Source organism: Python bivittatus, unplaced genomic scaffold, assembly GCF_059951505.1.
Source record: "Python bivittatus isolate LINGU-HERP-01145 unplaced genomic scaffold, Pbiv_v1 ctg000980_np1212, whole genome shotgun sequence".
NCBI lineage: Eukaryota > Metazoa > Chordata > Lepidosauria > Squamata > Pythonidae > Python > Python bivittatus.
In genome coordinates this window covers 24,565,928-24,578,822 of record NW_028277125.1, presented here as the reverse complement: position 1 = coordinate 24,578,822, position 12,895 = coordinate 24,565,928, and the positions used below count along the sequence as shown (strand labels likewise).

The 12,895-nt window shown below is 38.9% G+C and overlaps 1 protein-coding gene across 4 annotated transcripts in view; it reads left to right on the top strand.

Moving 5' to 3' along the window:
- The window catches only part of RNF13 (ring finger protein 13), a 73,781-nt gene that overhangs the window by 54,677 nt on the left and 6,209 nt on the right, over positions 1-12,895 (top strand). For all 4 annotated transcript variants that reach the window (XM_088132395.1, XM_088132396.1, XM_088132397.1 and 1 more), the window contains one exon: positions 676-769. In XM_088132395.1, coding sequence (XP_087988521.1) covers positions 676-769 — 94 coding nt within the window. The remainder of the gene's footprint in view (positions 1-675; positions 770-12,895) is intronic.

Sequence of the window (12,895 nt, the reverse complement as noted above, 5' to 3'; positions counted from 1 at the left end):
AGGAGAAAACAAATTCTGATGTAAGTTTACTTCCTCATATAGGAATGATAGGTAGGAGGCTTTTTTGCTTTTCAGAGCACATCTGTGATAGAATTCAAGAGATGTGGTTGTATCTTATCCACACTGTTAGATGCAGAAACTGTAGATTGGGATGGAGCACAGGTAGTTTCATATGGAGAGAAGATGGGGGCAGTAAGAGAGAGGACGATTGCTCATGACGGGAAGGAGTGTGGCAAACGTGTCTGTCTTAGCTGCCAGGGAGCAATTAGGACACATGGCTTGCAGTCTGTTTGCACTCATTTAAGCATCCTGACAGCAAGGGGATCCATGAAAGTGCATAGTGGAGGTTTTCTGCACACATAGAGTAGAAACGCATCCAGTTTCAACATGGGATCATGGCCCTGGAACATAACTGTAAGAAAAGAGTATTGTGCAAGGACCCAAAAGGAATAACTGGCCTTTAGTATAGAAGAGTTGCTGGGCAGTAACCAGCTAAATCTGCTTGCCATATTTGTATGTATCCTATTTGCATACCACCCACTCTTTGCAGTTTATATAGGTTCACAGAACAATAAAACTATAAAATCTTCATTAAAACTTACTACTGAAACTATAATAAAATCATTTTTCTACCAATTCATACTTTTCCTATTTTATTTATCTCTGTCTTTCAAGATAACAAAATTTGTTCAGGACAGACATAGAGCAAGAAGGAATCGCCTTCAAAAAGATCAGCTTAAGAAGCTTCCAATACATAAGTTCAAGAAAGGTAAGTGGAATGTTTTAGAACTTTTTAAATAATCTCTACCCTGGCTAGTTTTAAATGCTATGTTAGAGCTGCAGAAAACAACTGGATAGTGTTTCACACACTGACAAACTCTATAATGCTTTCAGACATGGACAGCTTTGATTCAGAATATATGATTGGGATGCAGAGTTCCTGGCTGAGGTCTAGAGTAGACAAGAGTAGAACCTATACTGGAGGAATGGAGGACATGATTGCCCCTTTCAGCCTCCTGGCCCAACTTCCTCAACTAAAAACTGCTCTGTAGAAGTCATATGGGAAGAAGCATTTTGGTGGGCAGTTGGGAGAGGCACAAATCAGCAAAAATGGTCTATCATCTTCCAGTGGGAAGCTTTCCATTTAAACCATCAACTAACAGGAGAGAAAATATTCCTTTGTAGCCAGTTTGAAGATCTGCTAGTAATCTGAATTTATGATTTATAAACTAATGAGTCAATTGATGTATTACTGGAGTTGACTCAGTCTTTTTAATAATTACTTAGAACGTAATTCCATGACATAACAAAGCATGCTATAAAGGTACTACAAATAAAATATAAAAATGGCCAATTCTGATAAATATAGTAATTTCAATAAAGGAGATCATGGTTTTTTTCTTTATTCCATGGGTTATGACAGTCTAATTCAGTGAGCCCTGTCGTACTACAGTTTATGGATCATATAAATAGCTTACAAAAGCAGTTATTTGTCAGCAATCATGCAGTAACAACTCTTAGAAGAAATAAAGTGGCTCTTTTATATTTCAAGTACAGAATGATGACTTCTAAATATTCAGCTCAGGACATCAAACTTTTAATGTTTGCTGTCAAAAAGAGACAAAAGGAGTTTACTCTTGCTGTAAACACTGTATCTGTTTTCCCCCAGTGTCTTGACAGCTGTTTGGGATTCTAATTTGCAGAATTTCCAGCTAGTATGCCAGTTCAAAGAATATGCTTCCACGTATCTGAAGGACATCGTATTGAGAAAGTCTATATTAAATTGTCAGAAATCAGTCATTAAAAAAGCTGAATAGGGTCTTTCCTTTGACACGTGCTTGAACTGAATTTTCCCGTTGTATTTTGCATTCATTAGGTACAATCTTGTAACTTTTTCTCCAGAATCAGTATGTACTGTTCGGGGGGGGGGGGGAGTGGAGATGTTAGTTTTGGAGGTGTTTTGCTTTACAGCTTGGCATAATTCAGTGGGTCATTTGTTGTAGCTTATAAACAGCTGAGTAACTGCATAACGCCACTCTCAACAGAAGAACTATGCAGGACATGTTATGGATTCATGGCAAAGCTCTAGCCTGCATATTGTTTGCCCTTGATAACCATCTTGCATTATTGATGATATTGTCAGTAGAACTACTGCAAAGCAGATGTTTGGTTGAAAAGTTCATTTGGCATGATCTGCAAAGGTAATTTCTCCTAAAATAATTAATGAGATTTAACTGTACAAAGTTGAGTGATCTTTGCTGAATAGTTTTGTTTCATTAGGGCTTAAAATGGACTGTAAAGGACTATGAAGCAGACTAAGGTTAATTCCATTTCCTTTTTTGATGGAAACTAATTAAGAGAAAAAAAAATACATAAATGTAGCAGCAGGACTGAGCCCAGAGGGTGAAAAGCTGGAATTCTCAAACCCTTCCTCACAGAACATCTCTGGGTTTACACATCCTAGCTCCAGTTCCTGCATCAGTGTGGCAGCTTGGTGGTTCTCGTTGCCACTTCCCTTCTTCCAGGGCGATGCCTTTACCTCGTGTCCTCCAAATGACCCAGCGTGTAAAAGAGATAGGGCTCCCATCACCTGGGCACAAGTAAAAGGGGGAAAAAAATGATAAAAAGAAAATAAATGGCATAACACCACCTTCTGGCCCTGTAGGCATGGTTTCCTAGGGAAATCAGCTCTTCTTGATATGTGAGGAGACTAATCATACAAAAGATAAACAGAATCAAACTTCTTTTTTAAAAGGAGGGAACGTTAGTATTCCTTTTAACTTTACGTAGCTACATCTAAATGGAGGAAAACACAGGCTTTGAAAATATAGGCAGCATCTCAACAGAACTTCCAATAGAAAAGTAGACTGGCAACCGTAAGACTCTTAAGCTAACCATAAAATTGTGTTGGTCTTTTGTCTAAGATGCACAATCACTGAGCTTGCATAGAGAAAATTTACATCAAAGACAATAAATTAGATTAAATCACACACACAGTCAAAGTAATTTTATGCAATAATACTAGCTCTTAGTCATGAAGCCAGTTTGGTGTAGTGGTTAAGTTGCTGGCCTAGAAACCAGGAGACTGAGTTCTAGGCCTCCCTTAGGCATGAAAGTCAGCTGGGTGACTTTGGGCCAGTCATGCTCTCAGCCCAACCCACCTCACAGGGTTGATGTGGGGAAAATAGGAGGCAGGAGTATTAGGTATGTTCGCCACCTTGAGTTATGTATAAAAAAGACAGGAGAAGAAGAAGAAGTAGTAGTAGTAGTAGTAGTCTGGATAGTGGACATTGCAATACCTGGAGGCAGCAGAAGAGAAGAGAAAGAACTGGAGAAAATCACAAAATTCAAAGACCTGCAAATAGAAGTAGAACAACTGTGGCAAACAAAGCAAAGAGAGTACCAATAGTAATAGGCGCCTTAGGTGCAATCCCAAAACATCTGGAGCACCACTTGAATACCATTGGCATTGACAAAATCACCATCAGTCAATTGCAAAAGGCAGCTTTACTTGGAACAGCTTACATCCTGCGACAATACCTTTAACATCGTCAAATAACAACAGTTGCCTATCCCAGGTCCTTGGGAAGGACTTGAAAATGGATAAAAATGTCAAATCCAGTCTAAATGTCTGGCTGACTGTGTGACCAAGAATAATCTGTTGTTATTTGTGTGTCTGTTTAAAATTGTTATAGTCGCCCATTCCAGCAGCTCTGTTGTTACCTGTTTCCTGGAAAGATCTTATCTCTGCAGCTACAGTCTCCTCCTTTTTGTGGCTTTTTCTGAGCTTCTTATAGATTACAATGCATTATCAGAGGCTCAGGAACAACCTTTCCTAGCCCTGTTACCCAAGTTTTTGCTTGTGTCCTTCTGTCTGGAGAACTGCCTGCAGTCCTCAAAAGAACAAAACCATTTCCCTTCTGTCAGAAAGGGAGGGGGTTGGTAATCTAACTTTATATGTGGTGCAGGGCATGCAAATTGTTCTTCATACGGATGAAATTGTGTCTGCAATGAATGAATGTGGGTTGAAATTCCAATACATCTGCCTGTCAGTAAATGTAGGAGGGAGCTTAGCTGTCCATTCATTACAAAGAACAAGTATTACTTTGCTCTTGTATTAAATATGTATCTTACATTGCATTGAATTTATAGGATATATACGCACACAGAGACTATCCTGGTTTATAGTGCACTAGTGAGATAAAAATTTGTATCTGTTTAAAGTAATCATGAGTTGTTTGTTTCATTGAAACATTAAGTTGAAAAATGTCCCTAGACCCCATGTTATCAAACTTTTAAACAGATGCTGCTTGCTGACTTCTTACACTGCTAATTCAGGTCCTGTTTTAGAGAGCTACCATGCTGTTACTTTCAATGTAGTGGGCGGTTAAAATGGAGCCTTTGGCACTTAACAGAGAAGTCCCTCTCTTGATGTTCTTTGGAGATAAGTCTACCTTTCTGTCTCTACAAAGTGGACATAAATTAGAGCCATCGCACCCAGACACTAAGGGGAAAGTAATTGGCATAGGGGCCACTTCAGGGCTCTATGCCAAGCCAGCTTCAAAATCTGGAGTTAGCCCCATTCAAAACTTTGGTATTTTATTTATATATTATTTTTATAAATATAAATTATATATATTCATATCCATTCATTCCTCTAGCCTTTACTTGATTACCTTTAATAGAAGCAACCCCATAAATAGGAGTAATTTGCATGTTATAGCTTCCTTCTGTAATTGTATATTTTGTAGTGCAAGTTTGGGTAGTTTTCTCTACAAATGTTTACTATTTAGTTGAGGCAATTTGTTTCATGTTATAAAGAAGGAAATCATCCCAGACAACTGAAGAATCTTTCTCACCAAGTTGTAATTAACTACTCTGTCTAATCAGCCTTTTTGGGGTTGCTGCCTTGGCTGCTGAAAAGGAGACAATTGCGGAGCAGCTGACTATGAGCAAAGCTGCTCTTGTAGGGGTACCACTTGGACTACCTGGGAAGGAAGCTTGCTATGGCTACCTTGCCCTTTCCTCACTGTAGAGTAAGATAGGACTAGCGCTTGCTCTTAATTTGGTCCTGCAAGGATTGCTTTTGCCTGTACAAGACAAAACAAGGAGATAGATGCTCCCCACTTCACCTGACGTGGACAAAAGCTTTCTCATATAGAGTCAGTAACACCAGAGGAAGGAGCCATGCAGAGTGTGGCCTCCTTCCTTGAGGTCTTGCCCCTCCCCCATTTTCATTTGGTTGTCCAAGTAAATGGATGGCTAGATACAGCCCCTACACCAGATCTAATTCCTTACTCCCAGGGCAACTCAAGAGATCATAACTGTTTGTACAGATAGAGAACTCTAAACCCTTTTCCTTGGCATTTGGGGGTACTTGTGGGTTCCTTTGGTGTAGATTTGGAATGATATAATTCCATTATAAAAGTGACTTTCAGAAAGAGTTACCTCTTCCTTCTCTTCCACTGTAACTGACTGGATCAAATTTGAGGCGGGGGGGGGGGAATAGCTGTTCTTGCCAAGATGCTCCTTTCAGGCACCTGTAAGCTGTTGGGTTAGGTGTTTCCATTTACACATCAGCTGGCTGTATAAAACTGTGTGCCAGTTGAAAATCCCAGGATACAAACTAAGAAAGCTTTTTTCTTGGAGATTTGTAAATTATTGAATTGTATTTTTATTTGAAATTATTTTTAATAATTGCTAATACTTGTTAATTATACATGGACTTTCCAATATACAACATCTAACGTGTAACATCCAATCCATTTGAATTCAAAATCACTGCCAGATTATTGTTTTGAGCTACAGACAGCTGGAAGAGTAATAAATATTTGATCAAGGGTGAGTGTTATATTGAATCCATTATTGATGGAGTCTGTAGAACAGAGCTTTTCATTTTGGTGGTGCATAATAGTAGAATTGGCAGTAGAACTAGCCTCATATTACCAACCTTTCAAGGTTTGAAGGAGATTTTGAACTGAGGGTGAATGTTTCTTAGTTTTCATATTACATGCTAGGTTAGTTGTAAGGTACTTTCTGCACTCCATTGTTTTTAATTGTACTTAGTTACAACTAACTTCTTCTGGATTTTGTTTGATGTATCAGTAGAGGCGAATATGTGTAGCTCAGGGTTGAACTGTGGAGTCCTTGGGGTTCTCTGAGCTTGGTTCTTTTCTTGCAAATATTTCATTACCCGGCTAGGTAACATCTTCAGTGCCGGAATGGGGATGGGGTTTGCTCTCTGTTTATATACTGTGGTATGCCCTGGCAGTGTTGGTGGGGGTGGGGGTTTTGTTTTGTTCCTTTGAAGCAGAGGTTACCACCAGGCACACAATCAAGTAGTGAACAATACCCTAATCAAGGAACTACCAGAGGAACAAAACAAAACCCCCACCAACACTGCCAGGGCATGCCACAGTATATAAACAGAGAGCAAACCCCATCCCATTCCAGCACTGAAGATGTTACCTAGCCAGGTAATGAAATGTTTGCAAGAAAAGAACCAAGCTCAGAGAACCCCAAGGACTCCACTGTTTGATGTATTTCTGTGTAAGTCCAGTCCCAAGAATCACTTGTAAATCTTACTGCACTGGAAGTCATACTGCTTTAATTTTATTATCCATTTTCATTGCATGAAAAGGGAAGTGTCTAGCTATAGATTTTTGGAGCCAAGAACACTGAATGTTTGAGGGTTGTCAGAGATAGGAAAGCCCACTGCACCAAATGCTGCTGCTGATGAATATTTGTGAAATGCCAGGCAGACTGACAAAATCCAAGTTTGGGTTCCACTTGAATCTTCCTATGGACAACCTTAAGGCAATCATAGAATCATAAAGTTGAAAGGGACCATTTTATGGAGTTCTTGGTGCTCTCTGAGCTTGGTTGTTTGCTTGCAGATGTTTCATACCCGACTAGGTAACATCATCAGTGCAAGTAAGGGTGGGGTTTGCTCCCTGTTTATATACAGTAACTAGCCCTGCCAGTGTTGATGGGGGTATGATTTTCTCCTTGGTAGTTCCTTGATTAGGGTTTTGTTTTCCGCTTGATTTCTGGTGTTAATCTCTGGTGTCTTGATCTCTGGTGTTAATCCTTGCTTATCTGGGTATTGGCTGCTGGAGAGGATGTGTTCTGGTCTTTTTCTTTCCTTCTTAGATTTTTTTTAAATGAACCAGGTTTTCACGGCTCTTCTAAACAACAGCAGAGTGGGGACTGATGAAACAATATCTGTGTTTATATAATATTTTATTATATTATACTGTATATCATAATGGTTATAATGATGAAACACATAAATGCTGTGAGAATGTTTAAAAACAGTAAAGATGTTGGTATAGATGATGTAACTGGAGAAATGTTAAAATATCAATGTGGTTTGGTTATAGAGTAGGTATACAACTTGTTTAATGTGTGTATGAAGTCTGCATCTGTCAGACTTCCCTCTTTCTAGTCTGGACTGGAAGTAGGTAATCCAAGGAATGAAAATCTAATAGCTCTGATTAATGGTATTTATTAAAAGAAAGGTTAAAAATACTCTGCTTTCAAATAATACACCTGTAAATAGGGGCCCTATGAAGGCAAAATTCTTATTACTTTTATCCCACTTTTTTAGCGTAGAGGAGAGGTGAATTGCCTTTGTTGTGAGGATGGAACAAACTGCATCTGCTTTTTGTTTTGGTAATTCATTCCTTTTATCAATATGAGAAATAACTCTCGTAGCACTTGTGCTTGACAACTGGAAGAATGCTGTTATGGAAGGATAGCAGGATGAAATGCAAAAAGTACAGGGGGATTAGTTTCTTACATGTGCCAAGGAAGGTGTTTGGCAGACTTCTACTCAAAAGAGAATCAGAGGTGATAATGAGCAACAATTAGGATGAACATTGAAGCTTTATGCTAGCCAAAAGAGAGGAAGACAATATTTTTGTTCTTCAGTGTCATGGAAAAATTAATGAAATGTGAGAAAGTTAGTTTATTGTTCACTTGTTGATTTAGATAACACATACAATAAAAACTTGGTTTGAATTACGGAATGTTTTGCACAAATATAAAGTTCAAGGTTGTTAGTGTGATAAGAGCACTGATTGATTGACTGATTGATTGATACTTGTATGTAGCTGCAGTTTCTGGATTCTGGTAGTGTACAAGGTGGTAAAAGTCACAAAAGAAAAAAACCCAAACAATAACAGAGCTTCAGTAAAACTATATTAAATAGCACAAGAATAACGGATGCTCACCCACAGTCCTGTTTCAAAGGCATGTTGAAACAGGATGCTCTTCAGTCTTGAGAAATGCAAGAAAGATTTGTCCAGACAGAGGGAACCTGTTTCAGAGTATGTGGGCTGTTACTGAAAAGGTTGGGCATCTTCCTGTTCCCCTGTTTTGAGCAATAGTTGTAGGCAAGGAACTACATAATATGTGTTCTCAAGTTCAAGTTTGAAATGCTCACATATCACAACTGCTCACAAGCTTCAAGTGTGCCTACTTTGGTAGTGGGCACTCTCCTGGATTCTATGAGTCACAGCGACTGGCAAAATGTTCAGATTCAGAAGAGGACACTCCTCCTCTGGGTCCTTGCCTTTGCTTTGCTAATAGCAAACTGATTTGCTAAAGAATCAACATTGCCACCTCTTTGTTATATGCCAGGGAAAGAGTCCCTCCCTGGCACTGCTCCCTGGCACAGCCTCGCCAGAATTCCAGTTGGTGGCACCAGTGTTGCTGCAGGAGAAACAAACATGTTATTCAGATCAAGCTCCTTGCAGCAATCTTCCTCTCCCTCTCTTTACTAGCAGACTTTGATCTAGCCTTCTTTCTCACTTAGCCCCCTTTCTATAATTGGGCTACCTCTTTCAGACATGGCTTGTTTGAGTGAGATTTTTATAAGAAAGAAATGTTTGGATGTGTTTAGCTGGTCTTAAACTGTGGATGGTTGGGAAAAAGTGAGCCTTGTAGAAAAAGGGGCCCTATTAAGCAATGTGCATACACATAGTCCTCACTTAGTGACTGCCTTGGACAGTGACTGTTCACAGTTATGACAGTGATGAAAAAGTAGCTTTGCAACCAATGCCTGCATTTATGACCTTTGCAGCGTCTCTCTCTCAGCCATGTGTTCACCATTATAGTCAGTTAGTACACGTCCTGTATAAAATTGTAAGCACGGTCGCAGTCACATGATTTTTTACTTAGCAATCACTTCACTTAACAACCAAGTTGCCAGTCCCATTTGTGGTCGCTAAATGAGGACTACCTGTATCTAGATATATGTGCATATCTAGAAACAGTAGTATAATCATTATCAGTACCAGTATACCTACAACACCTAATTATAAGAATTAATTCCCCCAAGGCTTTATTTGAGGGAGATGGCTGTCAACCTCAAAAGGAGGCTTATTTGAAAAACAAGATATGAGAGGACAGTGGTGAAAACTTCTTCTGCCTAGATCTTTTTCTGATAGTCATGAGCTGTAGAAAATCTCCCGCAGTGACTCTTGTTGCCTGCTGCTTTGCTCCAAATCCCTACCTTTCAGATGACCCTACCCAGCCTAAACCAGTAGCAGTAGGGCCGTAACTGGTTCCCGGTTCCTGTCCTGGTCCAGGCAGGAAAACTGGAAAGATAATGCTCCAGTTGTAAGAGGAAGAGAGGCCACCAGTCATACTGCTGTACTGAACCCTTCAAGCAGCAGTCCGGGAGTGCTCTGTAACAAAAGAATCATCTTTGTTCGGTGCTCAAAGTGTTTGAAATATGCAGGTTGTGATCTAAGTGCAGGGCCCTTGAAGGAATTATTTTGTGTGAAACAATGTATGGTTGAACTGCTTTGGACTCCTGTTTTCAGAATGACTTCTTTGAAATCCCCTGAAACAAACATTCTAATAACATGGTGGTAATTGTTTTTCAAGTAATAGTTATATAGTCTACACCAGTGGCAACTTTAAGATGTGTGGACTTCAACTGTTGGTTGGGGAATTCTGGGAGTTGAAGTCCACACATCTTACAGTTGCCAAGGTTGAGAAACACTGGTATACATTATAATTCTTCAATTTATCTGACTTAGAAGGGCAGAGCAGATACTATTATTACTTTACATATATAATTACCTGAAACATGGGAGCTATATAACTCCTTAAGTGTTTACGTGTACCACTTACAATTTATGTTTCAGCATTAACAAATTCCAGGGCTAACTCACAAAAGGTTTTGTAAAACTCTAGTTCCGACATAGCTTGATTTCTGTTGTATTAAACCAAAGGTTTAGTTCGCACATTTGGCATTAGTTGCACATTTCTACCATTCCCAGCTTAGAAATATAAATTCCCAATTAAAATGTTCACATTAATGTGTGAAACGCAGCTTATACTTACTGTAAAAGTCCATTGATTACATTATATGTAAAAGGAGCTACAAGAATAATACTGGAATAATTTTATAACCTTAATGTGATTTGTTGGATGCTTATGGACTTAATTGCTTATGCTCCGTGAGGCATTTTTTTCTCTTATGCATAGTTAGGCAGATTTCTTGCCACTTCACAGTATTTGCAAGGTGGTTTCTACTTAATCTGAAAAACAAGTCTTTAGTTTTTTTCCAACAGTTTTAATTCAGAAGCATCAGGGCAGAATTACTCTCCCATTAATAGTTTAGCTCAGTTGTTAATGCTAAAATATCAACTAAGTTGCTTGTAAAGTTGTGTATACTAACTTCCTAGAGGAAAACAATGTGATTGTGGAAAAATAGAACACAAAAAGGATTTTAAGCTTCTTTAATCAAAGGCATTGCTATGAGAACGACAGCATCTAAACAAAGCAAGCCTACATAATCCCTGTGGTTCCTGGCATAGAAGTTGTACCTTAGAAAATCTAGTTCAGAATTAGCTCTTTGTCATATTTGGCAAGAGAGGAATCAGAATTGCTGTTTATTGAAGATAAAATTTCCCAGGGCATCAATGCAAAATCCATTAGCACCAATTACAGCTGCTCAAACTCCATTGATACTGAAGGGTTAACTTTTTATGCCTTTTCTGTTCATATTTGGATGGCAGCTTTGGAGGAGTATGATCTTGGTGTTAGGCATTCCTTCATTTCCTTTCAGCTATGAACTTCTGATTGCCTGCAAACTTTTTGCCATTCTTTGCATTCAGATGAGACTAATTAGTGAAACTTTTTAGAAAAAGAGAGAGATTCTTTCATCTCCCAACTGAATTTTTGCTTTAAATCTCAGCCAACAGGTTCTAGGCTGTATCTTGGCAACACAGAGACTACTTGTATCTGGTATAAAAACTAGCTTTACTGGGGGGTGGAACAGGGAAATGTCCTGACAGTTGTGTCACAGTAATGAAAGAAGGGAACTAAAGCTTTGTTAGTATTTAGGATGAGAAAGAGTTTGAGGATAGGCTTGCATTGTTATCAGCAGTAATTTTGGTGAACCTTTTTTCTATATCTGAACTTGCACTATGGTTTCTGCTGTGCTTTGGTGGGATGAAAATATATTAATAATCAGACCACTCACTCTATAGCATCATTGACAAATAGCTACCCAGCCTCTGATTACAACTCTTTAGCATCATTAGTTGAGGGTCTCTTCCTCTTTAACACAGTAGTTCTTACTGTTATGAAGTGCATCCTAATGTTTTGCTAGATCTGTTTCATTGCAATTTCCACCCGCTGATTCTAGTCCTGTCCTCTGGAACAACAAAAGCAAATTAGCATCTTAGAGATAAGATATCTGGACTTAACCTCAACTTTCCGAGAATCTTCATTGGGCTTGGTTTCCAGGCTGTTCCTCCTCTTTGTGGACATGTTTCAGTTTATCAGTATCTTTCTTACAATGTCATAAATTTGACATAATTTCTCTAACTGAAGCCTGATTAGCAAAATACAGTTGAATAACTATTTCCCATGAAATACAGCCTATGATTGCACTAATTAATGATAAAATTAATATCATATTCACCTTATATTCTATTTAGAATATCCCAAATCCTTTTCATGTTTACAGGTAGACCTCAGTTAACAAGGGGTAATTGGGACCAGAATTTCCATCACTAAGTGACGCAGTCATAAAGCGTGACATCATATGACTGCGCTGCATAATGATGGCAATTCCAGCACTCCTGGTTGTCACTGTTAAGCAAATCCCACGACATTGTTAAGCGTGAATCACATGGTTGCCATTTGCAACCTCCTGTTGGCTTCCCCATTGACTGCTTGACAAAAGCCAGAAGTGAAGGTCGCAAATGGCAATCACATGACCGCGGGATGCTGCGAAAGCTGGAACTTTGAGGACCGGTCATAAGTACCACTTGTCCAGTGCCATTATAAGTTCAAATGGCTGCTGAATGAGTGGTCATTAAGTGAGGACTACCTGTACTGGCAAGTCAAGACCCCATGCTATATTTATTCATTTAATTCATTTATTTATTAAATCAGTTTATATGGTCGCCCAATTCACGAATGCAACTGTAGTCTGCTTTCAATTTTTAATTTTTGTAGCTCTGTTAAAGCTCACATCAGTTTCAGCTCATTGTTCCAACCTGTCAATACCATTTTGAATCATGTGTCTGTTTTCTGTATGGTTAGCTCAGCCTCCTGACTTAATGACAACTGCAAATTCAAAAGCCACACATTTTACTCCCTTGTCAAAGTCACTTAGCTGACCAGATAATGAAATTTCATACACTTTTGGATGACCCTAAACTCTGTTAGAGGAACAATACTGAGGATGGCAGTGGCCCTTTGTTGGTGCCAGCTGTATCGGTACCTTCTGAAGTCAAATCTGACAATAGTGTCTCATTTTAGTGCCCTAAAGACTGGAGTACTCTATATACCTTATTTGGAATGGTTTGGAAATTTGACCAGGATCTTAGGCCACAGCATGAAGAATATGGAATGTTTCCCCTTAGAT